General features: G+C 43.6%; 1 protein-coding gene across 2 annotated transcripts in view; it reads left to right on the top strand.

Annotated features, from left to right (window-relative positions):
* KCNQ3 (potassium voltage-gated channel subfamily Q member 3) overlaps positions 1-24,638 on the top strand; it is a 292,615-nt gene that overhangs the window by 228,227 nt on the left and 39,750 nt on the right. The window contains exons 7-9 of one of the 2 annotated variants that reach the window (XM_073679901.1): positions 3,815-3,910; positions 14,054-14,148; positions 16,358-16,384. In XM_073679901.1, the coding sequence (XP_073536002.1) occupies positions 3,815-3,910; positions 14,054-14,148; positions 16,358-16,384 (218 nt within the window). The remainder of the gene's footprint in view (positions 1-3,814; positions 3,911-14,053; positions 14,149-16,357; positions 16,385-24,638) is intronic. The other variant, XM_073679902.1, reaches the window with a different exon arrangement.

Genomic DNA, 24,638 nt, shown 5'->3' with positions numbered 1-24,638 from the left:
TTGGCACTGTATGGCGGTATGTGGCTATATATTGCATTATTAGTACAGCATGTATACAGTATGTTACACAGCATATAAATCAGTGAGGCTTTCTTTCTCTCACTTTTTTTCATTTTCTTTCCTTTTACTTTTGTTTTTTTTAATTTCCTTTTTTTCTTATCTTTCTTTCTTTTTTCTTGTTTATCTCACATTTTCTTTCATTCTTTTTATTTTTTTTTCATTCTTTCTTTCTCTCTATTTTCTTTCCTTCATTCTTTTTCATTTTCTTCCTCTTTTTGCTTTCCCTTTCTTTTTTTATTTCCCTTTCTTTATTTTTCTTACCTTCTTTCCTTCCTTCCTTCTTCCTTCCTTTCCTTCCTTCCTTTCTTTCCTTCCTTTCTTCCTTACTTTCCTTTCTTCCTTACTTTCCTTTCTTCCTTTCCTTCATTTCCTTTCTTCTTTCCTTTCCTTCCTTTTCTTTCTTCCTTCCTTTCCTCCTTTACTTCCTTCCTTCCTTTCCTTTCTTCCTTCCTTCCTTTCCTTTCTTCCTTCCCTTCCTTTCTTTCCTTTCCTTCCTTCCTTTCTTTCCTTCACTTTCTTCCTTTCCTTTCTTCCTTCCTTCCTTTCCTTTCTTCCTTCCTTCCTTTCCTTTCTTTCCTTCCTTCCTTTCCTTTCTTTCCTTCCTTCCTTTCCTTTCTTGCTTTTCTTTCTTCCTTTCCTTTCTTCCTTTCCTTCCTTTCCTCTCTTCCTTTCCTTCCTTCCTTCCTTCCTTTCCTGTAAACCAAAGGTAAGATATTTGGAGGGGGCCCATAAACATGTAAACCAAAAGAAAAAAAAACCCTTTAAAATTTCTCTTTCTTAGATATATTAAAAAATCCCAATATAACACTGCACAAATGAACAAACAATTTAAAAAAAAGTCAGCGGGGAACTAGATGATCTAGTGAATCCCTATATGGGTCCTTATTTTCCCTGCCTGACTGCGGGGGTTGGCGCCCCATTATAATAAACGAGATTGGCGCCCCCGCTCTGCGTTGGCTGACCCTATTGCTCCCTATTGTACCCTATGCATAGTGTCTACCTATGTTGAATAATAATCTTGGTGCGGCATCACTTATTAAAGTTAAATAGATATAATAAGGACAGTATTTGATATAGTATTATCGTCTCAGGGCCTAGATCTGGCCCTATAAAACACCCTACCTAACAGCGGATGTGAACCCTGCTGTGTCATGGTTCCCCCGCTCGTCGTCGACTTTCCCTATATATCCCTATTGGGCCCTGCAGTGCTCAGGGGATTTAACAAGCTACAGGTAATAGAGGGGGAAAAAAAGTAGGAATACAGCCCCACTATAAGTGACACCACATACCCCCCAACCAAAGATGCTTTAAGGTGGAGGTATAGAAGAACGCTTAAGATTACTTAAGAGTAAATAATTAGTCCATAACCATAGAACCACTAATCATAGCAGCTGTAAGTCATGGACCCACGACGATCCATCAAGCAACCTCCTTAATAGAGCACATATGTTTTCTCAGATCCAAAGCAAGACATATAGTCCACAACTGCACAATATCATTATACACACAATAGCTCTAATTCATAGTACACAGCCAGGGCCGGCTCCAGGTTTTTCTGGGCCCCGAGCGAAAGAGTCTCAGTGGCCCCTTTAACACATACCACGATTCATGATGCAGAGATACCGCAGAGAAATATATATATATATAGTACGAGGACAAAGATTTCACTTCTTACAATACATGACCAATATCTATTGTAAATTCCACAATAGCTCAGAAACCAGCGAATCCTCACAGCGCACAGTGCAGACCGGACAGTATAGTCCTCCATACAGTATTATGGGTCCCATATAATGCTCCATACAGGATACTGACCCCCTTATAATGCTCCATACAGGATACTGGTCCCCATATAAAGCTCCATACAGGATACTGGTCCCCATATAACGCTCCATACAGAATACTGGTCCCCATATAACGCTCCATACAGAATACTGGTCCCCATATAACGCTCCATACAGAATACTGGCCCCCATATAACGCTCCATACAGAATACTGGTCCCCATATAACGCTCCATACAGAATACTGGTCCCCATATAAAGCTCCATACAGGATACTGGTCCCCATATAACGCTCCATACAGAATACTGGTCCCCATATAACGCTCCATACAGAATACTGGTCCCCATATAACGCTCCATACAGAATACTGGCCCCCATATAAGGCTCCATACAGGATACTGGTCCCCATATAACGCTCCATACAGAATACTGTCCCCCATAAAATGCTCCATACAGGATACTGGTCCCCTTATAATGCTCCATACAGGATACTGGTCCCCTTATAATGCTCCATACAGGATACTGGTCCCCATATAACGATCCATACAGAATACTGTCCCCCATAAAATGCTCCATAAAGAATACCTGCCCCCATAAAATGCTCCATACGGAATACTGGCCCCCGTATAACGCTCCGTACGGAATACTGGCCCCCATATAACGCTCCATACAGTATACTGTTCCCCATAAAATGCTCCATAAAGAATACCTGCCCCCATAAAATGCTCCATACGGAATACTGGCCCCCGTATAACGCTCCATACGGAATACTGGCCCCCATATAACGCTCCATACAGAATACTGGCCCCCATAAAATGCTCCAAACAGGATACTGGCCCCCATAAAATGCTCCAAACAGGATACTGGCCCCCATATAACGCTCCATACAGGATACTGGTCCCCTTATATTGCTCCATACAGGATACTGGCCCCCATATAATGCTCCATGCAGGCTGTTCCCATCTTATAATGCCCCATGCAGGCTGTTCCCCCCTTATAATGCCCCATGCAGGATGTCACCCCCCATATAATACCCCATGCAGGATGTCCCTTCCCCCCCATATAATGCCCCATGCAGGATGTAACCCGTCATATAATGCCCCTATATCAAATACTGTCCTTCTTATATCAATTTAACTTTAATAAGTGATGCCACACCAAGATTATTATTCAACATAGGTAGACACTATGCATAGGGTACAATAGGGAGCAATAGGGTCAGCCAACGCAGAGCGGGGGCGCCAATCTCGTTTATTATAATGGGGCGCCAACCCCCGCAGTCAGGCAGGGAAAATAAGGACCCGTATAGGGATTCACTAGATCATCTAGTTCCCCGCTGACTTTTTTAAAATTGTTTGTTCATTTGTGCAGTGTTATATTGGGATTTTTTAATATATCTAATAAAGAGGAATTTTAAAGGTTTTTTTTTCTTTTGGTTTACTTCCTTTCCTTCCTTTCTTTCCTTTCTTCCTTTCCTTCCTTTCCTTCCTTTCTTCCTTCCTTTCCTCCTTTCCTTCCTTTCTTTCTTTCCTTCCTTCCTTTCCTTCCTTCCTTCCTTTCGTTCCTTCCTTCCTTCTCTTTCTTTCCTTCCTTCCTTCCTGTCTCTTTATTTCTTTCTTTCTTTCCTTCCTTTCCTTCCTTCCTTCTCTTTCTTTCCTTCCTTCCTTTCTGTCTCTTTCTTTCTTTCTTTCTTTCCTTTCCTTCCTTCATGCCTTCTTTCTTTTCTTTCTTTTTTTTCTCTTTCTTTCTTTCTTTCTCTCTTTCTTTCTTTCTTTCTCTCTTTCTTTCTCCTTCCTTTCCTTCCTTTCCTTCCTTCCTTCCTTCCTTCCTATCTTTCTCTCCTTCCTGTGGGCTATACCAGCTAGTAACATTTACCACCTATCCTACCCTTCTCCGTACCACCAGCAGTGTCTCCTGTTGTGTGATGCGGTGTCACACGTGGTCACACGGTGGCGCTCTGTGTGTTTCAGGGTATTCTCGGATCTGGACTCGCTCTTAAGGTTCAGGAACAACATCGCCAGAAACATTTTGAAAAGAGAAGGAAACCGGCTGCAGAGTTGATCCAGGTGAGAAGAATGATGATAAGTGATGAGACTGATGTTGAGGATGATGATAAATGGTGACAAATGGTCATATGGATGATGACAAATAACAATGAAGATTATAAATGATGATAAACTGATATTTACGATGATGATACATGATGAGATTGATGATGAGGATAATTGATTGATGATGAATTACGTTATTTATGATGAAGATTTTGACTATGTTGATGATTATGATCAGGGGTCAGCAAACATCATCCCTCTAGTGCAACTTCAGTGCGTGCTGGAGGCTGCTGTCAGGCCGTGCTGGGAGTTGTAGTTTCACAACAGCTGAAATGCCGTAGGTTGCTGATGTCTGACATAGATGATGGATGATGAAGATATTGTCGATGATAAATATTGATGTTGATGACAATAAATTATGATATTGATGAGGATGATGATAAATGATGAAAAATGATGATGAGGAGGATAAGTAATGATATTGATCAAGATCAGAAATGATGACATTGATGATGATATTCACTAGATGATGATAATATTGATAAACATATTGATGATGATGATGGCAATGATAATACCGAATGATGGTATTGATTGTGGTAAATAAATGTATTGATGATGATGTGGATAAATTATAATATTGCTGATAAATGACGATTGATAACGCTGCCGATGTTGATGCGTTTGATCTTGATGGGAAATGTTTTGCTGATGGCATGCTAATATTGAAGCAGATGATGATGATGTTGGTGTTGTGGATGATGATGATATTGGGTATTGAGAGTATTAAAGTGCAGAGTGAGGAGAGGAGGGGGATGCTGCTGCAGTATTTCCTCTCTTTCTCTATTCTTTGCTCAGATCTGGGGTATGCTGTGTTGGGCCCACTAATGGCATTGCCTATAGGTCTTGTCTGGCCATAAACCCTGATAGGTATTTATAAATAATCACTCCTATGTACTGTGGATATAAAAAGTCTACACACCCCTGTTAAAATGCCAGGTTTTGTCATATAAAAAAAATCATACCAGAATTTTTCCCACTTTAAATGTCGCCCATAATCTAGACAGATCCATTTCAAGTGGAAACAGAAGAATAAAGAACTAAAATAACATGGTTGCATAAATATTCATGCCCTTAAATTAATACTTTATTGAAGTACCCTTTGAAGTTATGATGGCATTCAATGTTTTTTGGGCTGAAGTCTATCAGAACGGCACATCTAGAATTGTCAATCTTTGCTCCTTTTCCTTGCAGTAGCTCAACATATGATAGATTGCGAGGGCATCTCCTGTGTACAGCGCCCTCTTCAGGTCACCCACAGATTTACAACTGGATTCAGGTCTGAGCTCGGGTTGACGCCATTCCAAAACTGTCATCTTTTTTGGGTGTAACCATTCTTTTGGAGAACTGGAGTTCTCTTAGGGTCATGCTGAAAGGTGAGATTTCTCTTCATCTCCAGCTTTTTAGCAGTCCTGAAGTTTTTGATGCAAAATGGACTGATATTTGGAACTTTTCATCATTCCTTGGCTAAAGCCCCAGTTCCAGTTGCTTAAAAACAGCCCCAAAGCATAATGCTGCTTACACCATGCCTCACTGTGGGTATGGTACTCATTAAAGTACACTCTGCACCCCATCTTGACTGAAAAAAAACAGAAATGTAGAAATTTTTGCAAATTTGTTAAAAAAGGAAAACTGAAATATCACATGGTCATAAGTATTCAGACCCTTTGCTCAGACACTCATATTTAAGTCACATGCTGTCCATTTCCTTGTGAGCCTCCTTGAGATGGTTCTACTCCTTCATTGGAGTCCAGCTGTGTTTAATTAAACTGATAGGACTTGATTTGGAAAGGAACACACCTGTCTATATAAGACCTCATAGCTCACAGTGCATGTCAGACCAAATGAGAATCATGAGCTCAAAGGAACTGCCCAAGGAGCTCAGAGATAGAATTGTGGCAAGGCACAGATCTGGCCAAGGTTACAAAAGAATTTCTGCATTACTCAAGGTTCCTAAAAGCACAGCGGCCTCCATAATCCTTAAATGGAAGAAGTTTGGGACCACCAGAAGTCTTCCTAGACCTGGCCGTCCAGCCAAACTGAGAAATTGTGGGAGAAGAGCCTTGGTGAGAGCGGTAAAGAAGAACCCCAAGATCACTGTGGCTGAGCTCCAGAGATGCAGTAGGGAGATGGGAGAAAGTTCCACAAAGTCAACTATCACTGCAGCCCTCCACCAGTTGGGCCTTTATGGCAGAGTGGCCCGACGGAAGCCTCTCCTCAGTGCAAGACATATGTAAGCCCACATAGAGTTTGCTCAAAAACACACGAAGGACTCCCAGACTATGAGAAATAAGATTCTCTGGTCTGATGAGATGAAGATAGATCTTTTTGGTGATAATTCTAAGCGGTATGTGTGGAGAAAACCAGGCACTACTCATCACCTGCCCAATAATATTCCAACAGTGAAACATGGTGGTTCCTGCATCATGTTATGGGGGTGTTTTTCAGCTGCAGGGACAGGACGACTGGTTGCAATTGAAGGAAACATGAATGCAGCCAAGTACAAAGATATCCTGGATGAAAACCTCTTCCAGAGTGCTATGGACCTCAGACTTGGCCGAAGGTTCACCTTCCAATAAGACAATGACCCTAAGCACACAGCTAAAATAACAAAGGAGTGGCTTCAGAACAACTCTGTGACCATTGTTGACTTGCCCAGCCAGAGCCCTGCCCTAAAACCATCTCAAGGAGGATCACAAGGAAATGGACAGCATGTGACTTAAATATGAGTGTCTGAGCAAAGGGTCTGAATACTTATGACCATGTGATATTTCAGTTTTTCTTTTTTAATAAATTTGCAAAAGTTTCTACATTTCTGTTTTTTTTCCAGTCAAGATGGGGTGCAGAGTGTACTTTAATGAGAAAAAAATGAACTTTTTAGAATTTACCAAATGACTGCAATGAAACGAAAATTGAATACTTTCCGTACCTACTGTAGGTTTTGGCAAAACATAGCCGGGCTTGGATGTTTTTCTTTGTAAATAAAGGCTCCCATTTTGCCACCCTACGCTATAGATCCGACATATGAAGATTATGGGAGTTTGTTGTCACATGCAGTACTCAGCCAGCACTTGACAGAGATTCCTGCAGCTCCTTTAATGTTGCTGTAGACCACTTTGCAGAGGACCAATCTTCTATTTGTCTTTGCATCAATTTTTAAGGGACTTCCAGTTATATGTGATATCACAGTTGTGCAAAATGTAAGTTACTTCCTGATAACCATCTTCAAAGTGTTACATGGTACAGTCATGGCCAAAAATATTGAGAATGAGACAAATAGTAATTTTTCCAAAGTTTACTGCTTCATTTTTTGTAATGGCAGTTTGCATATACTCCTGAATGTCAGAGTGATCAGCTTAACAGCAATTACTGTACTTGCAAAGTCAATATTTGCCCAGAAAATGAACTTTAACCCCCAAAACACATTTCAACATCATTGCAGTCCTGCCTTAAAAGGAGCAGCTAACATCGTTTTAGTGATTGATCCATTAACACAGGTGTGGGTGTTGATGAGGACAGGGCTGGCGATCAATCAGTCATGATTAAGTAAGAATGACATCACTGGACACTTTAAAAGGAGGCTGGTTCTTGGTATCATTGTTTCTCTTCAGTTAACCATGGTTATCTCTAAAGAAACATGTGCAGCCATCATTGCACTGCACAAAAATGGCCTAACAGGGAAGAGTATCGCAGCTACAAAGATTGCACCTCAGTCAACAATCTATCGCATCATCAAGAACTTCAAGGAGAGAGCTTCCATTGTTGTCAAAAAGGCTCCAGGGCACCCAAGAAAGACCAGCAAGCACCAGGACCGTATCTTAAAACTGTTTCAGCTGCGGGATCGGACTACCAGCAGTGCCGAGCTTGCTCAGGAATGGCAGCAGGCTGGTGTGAGTGCTTCTGCACGCACTGTGAGGCGGAGACTCTTTGAGCAAGGGCTGGTTTCAAGGAGGGCAGCAAAGAAGCCACTTCTCTCCAGAAAAAACATCAGGGACCGACTGATATTCTGCAAAAGGTACAGGGAGTGGACTGCTGAGGACTGGGGCAAAGTCATTTTCTCTGATGAATCCCCTTTTCGATTGTTTGGGACATCTGGAAAACAGGTCTCGGAGAAGAAGAGGTGAGCGCTACTGTAGCACCCTGAGGATTCGGCTGCTACAGGGGTATTGCACCTCAAGCCAGAGGTGTGATATTCCACTCCCGGGTAAGGATGGAGTGTGGAACTGAGCTCAGTTAGCTGCATACACTACATACATCCCATTTCCGAGGGACAGACCGATGGTACTCCCACTAGGTATATGTGCAGGTACGACAGTGTCTGTCCCTGGCTGGAGTGGGAGGGGGGTGGAACATCCCAGTAGTGTAGGGGCAGATAGGGGGAGCAGTCTGGGTAAGGCTAGGAGCTCATTGGGTGCTGGTCACCTGAGCTCACACATAGAGGGAGTATATAAGGTGGGAACCATCTTAGATCAGGGTCAGTCTTCTGTAGAGAGTCGGTCAGTCTTTTGTAGAGAGGTCCAGGAGAGCCTGCAGAGAGAAGAGAGAGAGGAGGAGAGAAGGACCCAGAGGGGGAGAAGAAGGAACCCCAAGAACCCAGAATTAGACCAGAAGGGTGAAGGGTTGGCACGCAAGGGAACCGGATCCCAAATTAGTGGAGGAAAGAAACAACCCTCAACTAAGAACCGGAGGCTGCGACATTACATGTGGAGCAGCCCCTCACCAAGTCCACAAGGAAGGCACACCAGGTATAGGGTCAGGGAACCCCGAAGAGGTGCACCCACCAAGAGGCCCGAGGGAGCCGGACATAAGTGGACCCCTGGTGAGAAAGGCCAGTAGAGAGGACAGTCAGAAAGGGAGCTCAGGATCACGCTCCAGAATTGCTTGGGGGTTGGCCGAGTCCAGGACCTGGTGGACGCAGCACGGCTCGGGCGGTCACTCAAGGCCAGAGTGACCAACAGAACAGCAGTAAGTAAAAACCCTGAACTGCACAGCCCGACTCTGAGTCTTCTTACCATCCACACTGCACCACCACTACCACCATCCTCTACACCTGACCCCCTGAGGCTATACCCCTCCCGTTGGGGGTTATACTACCGGAAGCTGCACACACACCACCAGCCTCATCGGACCCTGCTGCAGTGGCGGCCGTATTGACCGCAAATCAACGGGTGGCGTAGTCGACACTAAGAACACTAACAACATCTGTAAAGACTGCCACACACGGAGTTTGACACCCTGGGCACGGACCGGGTCACCGCCACTCGGAGACTACAACCCCCATCTGATCCGGCTCCGGGTATCCCCCAAACAACACTGGCCCAGGGGGCGCGTCAACTTTGGCGTAGTCGGCAGGATAACGTGCCCGCAACAACCGGGTACTGCGTGCCTGAAGAAAAGTTCACCGTTACCTCAAGAAGAAGTCTCCCGCCGGTTCCGGAGGGTCCCCGCCAACGGACCCCATCACAGGTCGTTTCCCGCCGGTTGTCCACCATTTGTAGCTTTTTCCCGCCATCCATGGAGTTTCCCGCCACTGGGAGACGATTCCCGCCATTTCCAAAGATTTCCCGCCTTGGAAGAGCGGACGCCATTATGGGCGTGCCAGAGGGTGGCAAAAGGCCACCTCCCATCGTGGGCCAGGTCGAAGAATGGCGCCAAAAGCGGAAACCGCGCCCACCAACAGAGACTGTGATGCTGGAAGTGTCCATCAGCGTGAGAGAACTGCCCCTGGAACTGACAATCACTAAGTTGCCCCGGGACCACCCTCAATGTGGGCGGAGACAGAACAAAGGAGCGAAGATGGGTGCAGCCTGGAGGAGTCTGGAGAGAGCGCACCCGGAGACAAGAAGTCTGGAGCGGAGTCCAGAGAAAGCGTACCCGGAGATGGAGGGAGAGACAGGCAGCACCGACCCAGTGGTCAGGAGCCTGCTGCAAGCAACAACCCCACTAGGCTTAGTGGAGATCCTAGCACAGCTCCCCCGAGACCGGGAGTGTGCACAGACCGCGCTGGAGGGCCTCGCACGGAGGATGGCCCGGGTGCAGCAAGACACGCTGGCGGAGTGGACTGGAGAGATGGCCCAGCAGACCGGAACCCGTCAGCGGAGCACGCCACCCGAGATGAGGAGACAGACCGCCTCTGAGGATGGCGCAGGAGGAATGAAGGCAGGAGACGGCGCCGAGAAGGGAGCTGAACGGACGGAGGCAGGTAAAGGGGACGTCTCTACCCCGAGCCGAGAAACCGTGTACCTGTCCCAGCTCCCCGTCGCAGAGCCCGAAATTCCCCCTGCCGTGCCCGTCGCTGCATCGTCACCGTGCCAGACTAGGCCTCAAGCAGAAGCCGCGGCCGCGACCCCTGTGACGTCACGCGCCTCAACCCTGAGCGCGGCGAAGCAGGAAATACCATCGGCCTGGTCGCAAGGTCTAGTACCTCCGGGCGCCGCAATTCCAACAGCGCCCCCTACCTCCGCGGAGCCACCGGCCTGGTCGCAGGGCCGAGTAACCCCGGGCGCCGCCGTCCTTACGGTGCCCTTTACCTTTAGGGTGCCCCAAGCCTGGTCGCAAGGCCTGGTCGACCCGGGCGCCGCTACCATCAACGCGCCCTCAACATCTCGAGTGCCGCACCTGGGCGAAGATCTATTTGCCCAGCACACGTGCCCGGATGGGCAGCCCTTTGTATGGCCCCAGGAGTACTACCAACTGGAACTCCAAAGAGCAAGGCCCCTGTGCGAGCCCCTGATTCCGGCTCCGAAGCCCGTCAGGAGAACCCCGCTCCCGCTAGAAGAAGCACAATTCGAGTGGGACCCCACCGGAGGAGACCTCATGGGGTTCACTCAAGAAACGCGGGCAGCCGCAGCAGAGCGAGTGGAGTGCTGCCGCCAGCAGTTGGCAGCCTTCGAGCAAGAGCGGAAAGAGAGGCGGATCCGTGAGCAGCGGCTGCAGGAACAGAGCGCAGGGCAGAAGAGCCGGACCAGGAGGAATCCCCGTGCAGCTCATGGTCCCCGTACCATCGGGACTGTGATTAAATTCAACCTGCAGCATGGGTGGGGCTTCATAAGAGACCATCATACCCCCGGCGACGTCTTTGTAACCCGCAGAGACGTAGAAAGCCATCTGCCGGAGGGACACAGAGGTCGTGACCTGTACGTAGGGGACGAGGTCACGTTCACCCGGCACAAGTGTGCCAAAGGACCCTACGCCCTCCATGTACATCACCTGACGGAGGAGGAGCTGCGGTGTGAGGAGGAGCAAGAGGACCCGGACGGGTCTGAAGACAAAGAAGGAGCAGGAGGACGCCGTCGTTAAAGTACGGTAAAGAAACTGTAAATAGTTACCCGTCAGGGTATAAGAACTGTTACTGCTGCTAGTTAAAATATAGTCCCCGTTGGGACCAGCAAATTGAACTGAAACCCGTGTGTCCCTATTCCCACTGACCGAGGACTGAGAGCGGTCATTCCTTTCCTAATACCTGGCCGAGGACTGAGAGCGGCCATATTTCCCCTTGTATATAGTTGCGCTTTTTAAGGCGCCCCTTACTGGTTTTATAGGAAACTGTTGTTTTTCTACCAGAGACTGTCGCACTTTACCCGGTCACAAGTTGCACCGTGGCCGGAGGAACAAGAAAAAGTTTATGCTGCTGAAAGTGTTTATAATGTTTTATATGTTTATGTTGTTATGAAAATTTGTATGTTTGTGGATGTTTTGTTTTCTTACAGCCCGAGGACGTGCTGTGATTTACCAGGGGGGAATGTAGCACCCTGAGGATTCGGCTGCTACAGGGGTATTGCACCTCAAGCCAGAGGTGTGATATTCCACTCCCGGGTAAGGATGGAGTGTGGAACTGAGCTCAGTTAGCTGCATACACTACATACATCCCATTTCCGAGGGACAGACCGATGGTACTCCCACTAGGTATATGTGCAGGTACGACAGTGTCTGTCCCTGGCTGGAGTGGGAGGGGGGTGGAACATCCCAGTAGTGTAGGGGCAGATAGGGGGAGCAGTCTGGGTAAGGCTAGGAGCTCATTGGGTGCTGGTCACCTGAGCTCACACATAGAGGGAGTATATAAGGTGGGAACCATCTTAGATCAGGGTCAGTCTTCTGTAGAGAGTCGGTCAGTCTTTTGTAGAGAGGTCCAGGAGAGCCTGCAGAGAGAAGAGAGAGAGGAGGAGAGAAGGACCCAGAGGGGGAGAAGAAGGAACCCCAAGAACCCAGAATTAGACCAGAAGGGTGAAGGGTTGGCACGCAAGGGAACCGGATCCCAAATTAGTGGAGGAAAGAAACAACCCTCAACTAAGAACCGGAGGCTGCGACATTACATGTGGAGCAGCCCCTCACCAAGTCCACAAGGAAGGCACACCAGGTATAGGGTCAGGAAACCCCGAAGAGGTGCACCCACCAAGAGGCCCGAGGGAGCCGGACATAAGTGGACCCCTGGTGAGAAAGGCCAGTAGAGAGGACAGTCAGAAAGGGAGCTCAGGATCACGCTCCAGAATTGCTTGGGGGTTGGCCGAGTCCAGGACCTGGTGGATGCAGCACGGCTCGGGCGGTCACTCAAGGCCAGAGTGACCAACAGAACAGCAGTAAGTAAAAACCCTGAACTGCACAGCCCGACTCTGAGTCTTCTTACCATCCACACTGCACCACCACTACCACCATCCTCTACACCTGACCCCCTGAGGCTATACCCCTCCCGTTGGGGGTTATACTACCGGAAGCTGCACACACACCACCAGCCTCAGCGGACCCTGCTGCAGCGGCGGCCGTATTGACCGCAAATCAACGGGTGGCGTAGTCGACACTAAGAACACTAACAACATCTGTAAAGACTGCCACACACGGAGTTTGACACCCTGGGCACGGACCGGGTCACCGCCACTCGGAGACTACAACCCCCATCTGATCCGGCTCCGGGTATCCCCCAAACAACACTGGCCCAGGGGGCGCGTCACTACCACCAGTCTTGTCTCATGCCAACTGTAAAGCATCCTGAAACCATTCATGTGTGGGGTTGCTTCTCAGCCAAGGGAATCGGCTCACTCACAGTCTTGCCTAAAAACACAGCCATGAATAAAGAATGGTACCAGAATGTCCTCCAAGAGCAACTTCTCCCAAACGTCCAAGAGCAATTTGGCGCCCAAAAATGCCTTTTCCAGCATGATGGAGCACCTTGCCATAAAGCAAAGGTGATAACAAAATGGCTCATGGAACAAAACATAGAGATTTTGGGTCCATGGCCTGGAAACTCCCCAGATCTTAATCCCATTGAGAACTTGTGGTCAATCATCAAGAGACGGGTGGACAAACAAAAACCAACAAATTCTGGCAAAATGCAAGCATTGATTATGCAAGAATGGACTGCTATCAGTCAGGATTTGGTCCAAAAGTTGATTGAGAGCATGCCAGGGAGAATTACAGAGGTCTTGAAGGGGCAACACTGCAAATATTGACTTGCTGCATTAACTCATTCTAACTGTCAATATAACCTATTGGTACTCATAATATGATTACAATTATATTTCTGTATGTGATATAAACATCAGACAAACACTAATAAAAACCAGAGGCCAGCAGATCATGTGAAAATATAATTTTGGTGTCATTCTCAAAACTTTTGGCCATGACTGTAGATCTAATGCCTTGGAAATTTTTGTACTTTTCTCCTGACTGATACCTTTCAACAACTAAATCCCTTTGCTATGTTGTCAGCTGTTTACTGTTTCGGTCCACGGGTTTTTCTATGACATGCAACTAAGAAAATGTCGGGAGAATCCTCCTAGAAAAGTGAAACTTTCTATGGGGTTAATAAGAATCACTTTAAATGACGGCGGCCGTGCACTGACTACTATGTTAGATGAGTGTAAGTGTGATTGGCTAATTCTGAACACAACCGCATCCCCAATTATAAGAGGGTGTTCACACTTATGCAACCACATTATTTTAGCTTTGTTATTTTAGTTTCTTAATGGATTGGTACAGATAAGGGTGACATTAAATATGGAAAAAGTTCAGAAATTATTTTTCCTGGTGGGATTTTTTATGGCCATAGATGAATATTACATGAAGCGTTTTCCATGATTATTACCTTTTCCTCTGTTTCCATAGTCAGCATGGAGATTTTATGCCACAAACCTGAGCAGAATCGATCTGACGGCCACTTGGCAGTACTATGAGACTATCGTTCAGTTCCCATATTTTAGGTAAGTATTGCTTCCTCTCATTGATTCTTATACATCGTCTGCTCTATTCATGGGGAAAAATTACAGTAGTCAAAGTGGGATTAAAACAGATCCATCATGGATTTTACTATACAAGCTACATACATTATTAAATAGTTTCGTTATACCTGATGAGGCTGGTATAGTTACTATAAAATGAAAATCCATGTAAGAATAGCTGTATAATCCTTTTTTGAAAGTTCAACTCTGTCCCTGTCCAGCTAGCCTGATTGACAGCTCCTCAATGTCTCTCCTCCTTGCAGCTGACTTTCCTCCCACCTAGCTTGATTTACAGCTTTTGAGTATATCCTCCTGGTTACTGCTGAATCTCAACCTGACTGTTATGATTGTATCTCCGATCACCTAGCCTGATTGACTGCTCCTCAGTGTCCCTCCTCCCTGTTGCTCTCACATTGCTCAGTACAATCTGCAACTGTCAATCAGGATGGATGGGTGAACGGTGAATACACTTGGACTTGTGAACTCTATAATTTTAATGTCAGGAGTATTCAGCCATTCTGACATGGATTTTCATGGTAAGTACACCAGCCCCATCGGGTCTATTTAATAATGTTTGCAGTGTGTATTATGAAATGTCCTGATAGATTTGATTTAAGATGAATACATAGGTTATTTTTCATGGACTCTGCTGCATCTGGTGCTAAATCAAACAAAATTATAGCTGAGGGAGGAAGAAAGAAATGAGAATAGTACAAAAGGGGAAAAGGGAGGAAGCAAGAGAGGATATACGAAAGAAGGAAAAAAGGAGTAAGAGAGGTAGGAGCACAATGTAGAGAAGAAGTGAAAAAAGGATGAGAAGAAGAAAAGAAGGGAAGAAAGCATGGAGGAAAATCCGAGGATGATAGGAAGGACGGGTGGAAGTAGGGGGTGAGAAAGTGAAGAAAAGTGGAATTAAGGAAGGAAAGGTTGTAAGAAAAAGGAAAATAAGGAACATAAGAGGGAAAGAAGAAAATAAGGAGAAAGAAAGAAAGATGGGAAGGGAAAAAGAGAGGTAATGAAAGGTGAGAGAAGGAAGGAAGACAAAGGAAAGAATAAAGTACAAAAGAAAGCATTGAGGAAAAAGAGAATGGTAGGAAGGATATGGGAATAAAAAAGGAAAGACAGGAAGGAAGGAGAGAAAGATGGGAAGGTGAGAAAAGGGAGGGAGAAAGGGAGGTAAGCAGAAAGGAAAGAAGTAAGGGACTAGGGAAGCAAAGAAGGATGAAAAGGAAAAGCATCAGGAAGGAAATAAGGAATGAGAAAAGCTGTGAATTAAAGCCTTGCCAGGACCACACAACCCTTCCTGCTTCATTAAGGCATGCTAAGCTAATAAGTGGAAATGGACCCTCAGGACCACCTCCTATATTAGCTGCAGCTAGAACCATAAGGACTATAGTATACCCGGTGTTGATTCTCTGTAGTCCTGTGTAGTGAATGGCCGCACAAACACTAGTACAAGATGTTGTATTGTGCAGCTCTGCAGGGGGCAGAGAGAAGACCCCTAGGAGGCCCTCAAGCATCAGTTGTGCAAGGGACTGCAGGAATGGCATTCACACATGCGCCCGACACCTTGGAGGCCCATAGCCCACACGGCAATGAAAGGAAGCAGGAGGATAAGGGTGTACTGTATGTTACAGTGTCCATAGATAGTACAGGTGGAGGAGGTGGTGAAGGGAGGATGGCCCACAGGATGGCCCACAGGATGGCCCACAGGATGGCCCACAGGACGGCCCACAGGACGGCCCACAGGACGGCCCACAGGACGGCCGAGTTATCCACAAGCTAAACATGCTCATTCTTCCCCTTATGGTTTTCATTAAATTTAAGGATACTTTTCACATTTTTGTACATCTGCCAAATATTAATCATGGAGCCATTTAATACTAGACCCACAATACAGCCAACATCAAAAGCGCTTCCGAACATCTACTAATACCCGAGAGCAAGAAGCGAACCGAGGACTGACACTAGCCGGATATTCTGTGCCGATGTCATGACACAGCATGTATACACCTACAAATCACATCATCTACCACAGGGAGCATAAGATACAATACTGGACGTGACACGGGGGCTCGAAAATAATAGATGGCAATACTAATGGGCGACCCACAGAGCGACACCCCGAGCTGCCCCTCACCTAATGTGTCTCTCTTCTTTCCTTTCTTTTGCTTGCAAATTCCCTTCAAAGGAAAGAACCGTTGGATGGTGCCACTAGGTATGACTAATATCTATCTATCTATCTTCTATCTATCTACAGTCATGGCCAAAAGTGTTGGCACCCTTGAAATTGTTCCAGAAAATGAAGTATTTCTCCCAGAAAATGATTTCAGTTACACGTTTTGTTATACACATGTTTACTTCCTTTGTGTGTATTGGAGCAACACAAAAAAAAAACAGAGAAAAAAAAGGCATATTGGACATAATTTTACACAAAACCCCAAAAATGAGCCAGACAAAATTGTTGGAACCTTTCCAAAATTGTGGGTGAACAACTTTATTCCAAGCATGTGATGCTCATTCAAACTCACCTGTGGCAAGTAACAGGTGTGGGCAATATGAAAATCACACCTGAAACCAGATAAAAAGGATAGAAGTTGACTCAATTTTTGCATTGTGTGTCTGTGTGCGCCACACTAAGCATGGAGAACAGAAAGAGGAGAAGAGAACTGTCTGGGGACTTGAGAACCAAAATTGTTGAACAATATCAACAATCTCAAGGTTACAAGTCCATCTCCAGAGATCTTGATGTTCCTTTGTATACAGTGTGGAACATAATCAAGAAGCTTACAACCCATGGTACTGTAGCTAATCTCCCTGGACGTGGACGACAGAGAGAAATTGAAAAAAGATTGCAATGCAGGATTGGGTGGCAGTGTAGTGCCCAGTGTCAGAAATCTGGGTTTCTCTCCTAGTTCATGGGTCTTCCAGCAGGATAATGACCCCAAACTGACTTCAAGAAGCCCCCAGAAATGGATGGAAACAAAGCGCTGGAGAGTTCTGGAGTGGCAGCAATGAGTTCGGATCTAAATCCCATTGATCTCCTGTGGAGAGATCTTAAAATTGCTGTTGGGAGAAGACGCCTTCACATATGAGCGACCTGGAGCAGTTTACAAAAGAAGAGTCGTCCAAAATCCAGCAGAGAGGCGTAAGAAGCTGATGGTTATAGGAAGCGACTGATTGCAGTTATTTATTCCAAAGGGCGCGCAACCAAATATTAAGTTGTGGCTGCCAACAATTTTGTCCGGACCATTTTTGGGGTTTTGTGTAAATTATGTCCAATTTGCCTTTTTTCTCTGTTTTTTTCTGTTGTTCCGATGCACACAAAGGAAATAAACCTGTGCATAACAAAACATGTAACTGCAATAATTTTCTGGGAGAAATACTTCATTTTCTGGAACAATTTCAAGAGTGTCAACACTTTTGGCCATGACTCTGTCTGTCTATCTATCTATCTGTCTGTCTGTCTGTCTATCTATTATCTTTGAATGGATCATGCTGAATATATAATATCTGTCTAGAAATCTAAGGCTGTGTTCACATTTTCGTGCTTTCGGTCAATGTGTTGTTGCTATGCAGTCTGAGGTCCATGTTCCTTTTACAGACAGGAGCAGTCCATATAATGACAGGCAGCACCTGCACACATCTTTCTTGCGGACGAGCATATGAAGCTGCACACGGACCCAGTCACTTGCAATTGTTTGCACTCCGCCCTGCTCATATCTGTCTACTTATCTATGCACTATCTGCTTCTTTACTAAAGATTCCCATGTATCACCTGGAGAACACATCTTTGTGCATCTCCTCTGCAGAATGTGACCTTAGTAAATCAGTACGGTGTCATGCAGCTGTTGACCACTAGGTGTCATTGTCGTATCGCAGCTCAGGAACATTGCTGGATACAATGTTAACATTTCGCTTTGCAAAAATTACATTATTCTAGCTATTTAATTAATTAATTTATTTTTTTTAAAATAAAACAGCTAATTACCTCCACAGCTTTGTCTTAATTAAGAGATTGAGCCCTACTTAATGTGACGGTGGCACATTTTCCGAGGATGAGGTTATTCTTTGTAGGTCAGGTCTGACTTACTGTGATAGGTCTGATCGTTATCAAATTGATTAGTGATTGAAATGTAATTAAGGAGATATGTCCTGACATTTACTCCGAAGTTTAAGTAAACGGACAAGGAAAAGCCATTCTACCATCTAATTAAGTCCCCAGAGTTCGGGCTCTATCGCTCGACTGAAATTCCCATGACTGGAGAGTTCTGGGCCCAGTGAGTTATGGTTCATCCTAGCAGAAGCAAGAAAAATAAGAAGGCAATTTACGGACCATAACTTCTACTCTGAGATATGACACATTGAACTTATGAGACCAAAACCTGATTCTACACTACTGATAAATTATATGGACCCGTCTCTTTAAGAGACCTGTCCAGGCAGTGTTACCATGGATGTACATTAATATCTTCATCTTCACAGCTTCAAATAATATATGGGGCCCTCAATGTCAATGTGAATATGGATCCATACTTGGTCCAAAAGACAAAAGACTTATTGCTTGTCCTACTTCAGCAGTTTTGGATAAAAAAAATAGAGGTGTTTTTTGCTTATACTTTGTCACAGGACTGCGTCTTTGATACAAGATTTGTGTAAATATAAGATTTTGTTGCCTATCTAATGGGTATTTGTAAGAAGAGGGATTCATGGCCTTCAGGACCTGGAACAGGCACTTCACTTATACTTTATTAGGCTTGTTCCCACTTCAAATCTCGATCCACATCAATATCTACTTATATCCTGGCTTTGAGTAATATATGGGGTCCTCAATGAATATGTGGATAGGGATCCATAATTGATCCAAAAGACAAGGTTTTCTTGCTGGTCCTATCCCATAATATAGGTTTTTGAAAAAAGAAAATGGGACCGTTTTTGCTTATAAAGGATCACAGAACTGCTCCTTTCATATGATTTGGGTATGAAGAAGATTTTGTTGCCGAATGGGTGATTGACTGAAGTAGGATGCAGGATCTGCAGTGCCTGGAGCAGTCACTTCTCTCATACTTTATAAGTCTGGCATAGTCAACAAATCCTGATCCACATCAATATCTATATTTATCTTGGCTTCAAGTAATGAATGGGGCCCTCAATGTCTATGAAGATATGGATTCATAATTGTTCCAAAAGACTATTTTTTTTTTGCTGGTCCTATCTCAGAATATAGGTTTCTGAAAATCAAAAATTGTTACTTTTTGCTTATACTTTGTCACAGGATTGCCTCTTTGATATAAGATTTGAGTAAAAAAAATACTTTTTGCTTATCTAATGGGTAATTGTAAGGAGCAGGATGAAGGACCTGCAGGACCTAGAACATGCATTTAATTTCTACTTTACTAGGCTGGCTAATGTAATAATGGACCAGGAGAATTGATTCTTTGCCAGTTGGAGGAAGTAAAAAACAGTTCTGTACTATACAAAAGGGGTAGGCATACCAGTTGAGTTATGGGGCTGCTTTCTCTGCCCCTCTATGAAGGGATAATTAAGAAATTAAGTTAATTAAAGGACATTTTTTTTTTCTTAATTTCATGTATTTTGAGCTAAAAATATTTTTTTTGCAATTGGGTCACTTTTAAGAGTTCTATACCAATTGGCTTTCATAGGCTTTTCATTTTACATCACATTGATTGGATGCAGAAGGAGTTAACAGAGAATCTATTAGTGAGCTTACCCTAATGAGTATGTAACTTCTTTGTGTCTTTTACTGAATGGCTGATGCTGTCTGTGATTATAAAGCAACACAGAGGAGCCTGAAAGAGTTACAAACTCTCCTGTCAATATGAGCTTATGGATAGGTTCTCTGTTGACTCATTCTGCAGCCAGCAATGTGAAGGAAAATAAAAGACTGCAAAAGCTAAAGGATGAATTTTTTTTTAATGAAACCCAACTGCAATCGACCTTAAAGTTGGTTTATAAGTTGATAAATACAGGATAAAGAGGAGGGAGGACTGACATGATTGACAACCGCTTGAATTACTTAGACCAAACAGAGCAAATTTCATTACGTTATTGTACTTAAAGGGGTATTGATGCTTTTTTTTTTAAAAAAAATGGGGATTAAGACCCACATGGTGGGTCTCATGTCTCTAATTTTGGAATACAGCTTTAAAATTGAGTATACAGTTTGCAAATTGCTGGATAGTATAGGTAAGTTTTGAGAAGCTCCGCCTATTTTAGTTTTTATGACATTAAAAATGGCTGCTTTCTTAAAGAAAAAGCACCACTCTTATCCATGGGCTTTGTCTGTTATCGATTTAAGACTGATCTGAAATATCAGACACAGGCCACAGATAGGAATATCACCATGTTTTTTTTTATAATTTTATACATCCCCTTTAAATAGAACCTGTCATTTGTCATAAATATGTATTTTTTACCTGGTATAAATGCCGCTTTTCTCCTGAATCTGGCGCTGTTATTCTTTTTTTCCTGCTGAGATATGACCCCCATCTTTCCTGTATATTAATCTAGTCTTTTTAGCCAACTGGGCATAGTCCTCAACTCTTCTTTGTGGGCGTGTTCTTCAGGACCACTCCTTGTTGGCCAAAAGAGTAGATTTCTATAAAGGGTACAGAGGGCCATATCTCAGGAACGGATAGGCGCAGGAACAAAAGAAAAACATCTCTGGATTCAGGAGAACGGCGGCATTTACACCAGCTAGAAAAATTACTTATTTTTTTAGCAAATTATGGTTCCTCTTTAAGTGACAAAAATACTAATATGAAATCCATGTCATTTCCATGTGTCTCCATGTCCTACTACCAGTGCATGTCTGCTCACAACTCACCATCCTAATCATGTCTCCTTCACTTTACAGTAATGTCATTCTTATTAGTGACTCATACTTTGGATCAAGCATCAAAAGAAAATTTAGGTATCAGAACGCTCATGATTGCTCATCTGCATCTCTTTGCATGTTTGCACCGTGTTGCTGTTTGTGGTATGGGGATGTTTCATTCATTCATTCATTATTTTACAGTTTTGGATATTTAAAGAGTCCTTCCCCCTAAAGAAAAAAAAAATCATCATTTGGAGGAACATGTAGATGCCCCCTCTAGTGGTCAGAAATATATCTCATTAAAGTTTTTTTTCCAGTGTTTTTGTATTGATGTTCTGTTGAATGGTCTGAGCTGCAGTACCGGATATGGCCACACGACTAAGGAAATTAGAGTGGGAATGCAATGCTCTATCTATGGATGGGACCACTCAAAAAAAATCTTAGAATGGCACATCAGTGTAAAATCCTGGGAAAAAAAACAAACATTTTACCAGAAGAGGGCGTCATACAGATGTAGCAGAGCTGTGATTGTCAATGTAGCATGCTTTCCTTAGTTAAAACCAATGCACTATATATATATATATTTAACTGACGGGAAACCTGCTCCATTATAATTAGGACATGTGATCACAGCGCCCAAAAAAGTATCCCTGTAACTAATTCATCTCTGCTATATCTGTAACTGTGGACTTTTAGGGGGAAATACTCTTTAAAGCAGTTGGCAGGTTTTAGAAGAAGTGTTTGCAAAAAATAAAAATGTAAACCACATACTAATGTACTTCATGTTATAACAGCGCCACCTGTGCTGAAATAAGGTATAGCGGTGTCACATGTGATGAGTGGACGGGATATTACGTTTTATGCAAATAAACCAACATATAATAATATTAATATATATTGAAAAGTTCTGCACCTTTGTTACAATTCCTGACTACTTTAATAGCTTTTCTTGCTGTAAGTGACTGGAAACATTCTCATGATATCCAGTGGCTATAAATTCACTCTGCTCACAGGTCTCTGCCACTGTCTCAATTGGTCACAATCGGGATGTTTTTTGTTATTTTCATCCTCCCAAAGTGTACATTGACAGCAAGCAGAGGTCAGGTTATTCAGAACAGAACAGAAGCTCATGAGCCGCAATGTAAAATCTCTATTAAAGGCCCTGTTAGCCATCTTCTAGTTATGATAAAGGGGTCTTCTTATGCTGGACAGACTTTGGGCCCCTCAGGCTGCAGGGCCCAGGCATAATCTTTACCTTTACAATCTCTATAGATTCATCTTTACTTACATAACACCAGAAAATCCCTTTAAAGGGGACATCTCGTTTTCCATAAATCTGTACTTTTTTATACTGGTGTAAACGCCGCTGTTCTCCTGAATCTGGCGCTGTTTTTCTTTTGTTCCTACGCCTCTCCTTTCCTGAGATATGGCCCCCTTTTCCCTGTATGTAATTTTCACTTTCTCCTCTAAATGGGCGTGGTCCTCGTCTCTTTTCTGTGGGCGTCTTCATGAGGACCACGCCCACTTAGAGGAGAAAGTGAAAATTACATACAGGGAAAAGGGGGCCATATCTCAGGAACGGAGAGGCGCAGGAGTAAAAGAAAAACATCGCCGGATTCAGGAGAACGGCGGCATTTACACCAGGGAGAAGAAGGAAAATTACATATTTATGGCAAGTGACATGTTCTCTTTAAAGAATATTCTAGTTTCAGCAAAAGAAAGGCTATATGGATAATGTCCACAGAGCAGTGTCTTGTAATGAGCCCAGCAGCTGATAGAAAGAATGAAAATTCCTATTCATTAACAGCAAGCAGCGATATATGGTATATGGTAGTATAAAGGAAATTCAATAACTCTTCATCATGGGAAGAAAAGGCCTTATTTGCATAAGCTGGAATACCCCATTATTAACATGAATGCGGATAATGCTGCCGCCAGGCGCTAGATTAACATAAGGTATATTAGTATGTCTTTTATACAGACACATTTTCTAAAATCAGTGACTTCCTATAGTAGAGCATGTAGATATCCAGAAGCATTGAATCTGGATGTAATGTCATTTTTAGAATCATTTAGTTTTTGTATATTCTGAATAGACTCTGGATGTAGCCATAGTTCAGTTTATAGTACTTATATATCATCACATGGCAGAAACCCTATCAGTGAGTCACGGGCTGCACTGTTATCTATGAGTGTTTTTACCTTTTGCCTAGGGAATGCTTTTGTATATTTAACTTTTATTAACCCTCATCTTTTACCAGCTCGCTCCCATATGTCAAACCCATTGCCTTCTGTGTGGGTGGCAGAAACAGTAATAGTGAACCACAGGCTCTGCACTGTTATCTATGAGTGTATTTTCCTTTTGCATAGGGAATGTTTTTGTATATTTAATTTTTATTAAACCTCATCTTTTACCGGCTCTCGCCCGTGTCTCAATCTCGTTGCCTACTGAGTAGGTGGCAGAAACATTAATAGTGAGTCACAGACTGCACTGTTATCTATAAGTGTATTTCCCTACTGCTCAGGAAATGCGTCATCATGTTGAACTTTTATTAAACCTCATCTTTTACCAGCTCTCTCCCATGTCTCAAACCCATTGCCCACTGAGAATGTGGCAGAAACACTAATAGTGAGCCACAGGTTGCACTGTTATCTATGAGTGTATTTCCCTTTTGTGTAGGGAATGCTTTTGTATATTTAACTTTTATTAAACCTCATCTTTTACCAGCTCTCACCTACATCTCAAATCCATTGCCTACCGAGTAAGTGGCAGAAACCCTAATAGTGAGCCACAGGCTGCACTGTCATCTATGTGTGTATTTCCCTACTGCTCAGAAAATGCTTCTTTATGTTGAATTTTTATTAAATCACAGCTTTTACCAGCTTTCTCCCATGCCTCAAACCCATTGCCTATCTGGGTGGCAGAAACACTAATAGTGAGCCACAGGCTGCAGTGTTATCTATGAGCCTATTTTAACTTTTTTTTTTTGAAAAACTTATTGATATTCTTTTTTATCGGCATAATGTGCAGGTATGTATGTACAGATGTATATTTATATGCCATTATTTGTAAAATAGAAGTGAAAAGTAGAAATTACAAAAACAATTACAAAAACACATTTTTATTATACATTTTATTGAATAAACATTACAAAAAAAAGTCCTTGGACTTATTTAGTACCTGCAGTATCACAGTAACACGCACAATACTACCAATACTGTACATTACTTATATGTATATGACCGGTATAGTGTGCAAATAAAAAAATGCTAATGGTGCAATCACATTTTTTCAGCATTTTACCCATAATGAAAGTTAATATAAATGAGACCCTTACCTATGTGTATGGCAAAATGTCGCTAAAAGAAAGTTCTGCTCATCTGCTAAAATAATCTGGACCTCATATAGCGATAATGACAAAAACATCCAGGGGTGGATTAAGAGTAGCCAGGGCCCCGGGCAGTTTTGGAGGCGCGGCCCCGCCCCCAGGTACCAAATTTATCACGTGACATGTCACATGATCCCCTTTGATAAATGATGTGATAGGTCATGTGACTAACGCAGATGCTTTGGTGACATCTGTAGATGGAAAATGATGGAAATTTTTTTCCATTATGTACACAGCCCTATACA

This window comes from Phyllobates terribilis, unplaced genomic scaffold (genome assembly GCF_046119375.1).
Source record: "Phyllobates terribilis strain yellow unplaced genomic scaffold, ASM4611937v1 Scaffold_4__5_contigs__length_816908805, whole genome shotgun sequence".
Classification (NCBI taxonomy): Eukaryota; Metazoa; Chordata; class Amphibia; order Anura; family Dendrobatidae; genus Phyllobates; species Phyllobates terribilis.
The sequence above is the reverse complement of the archived record's forward strand: the minus strand, read 5'-3'. Positions and strand labels throughout refer to the sequence as shown.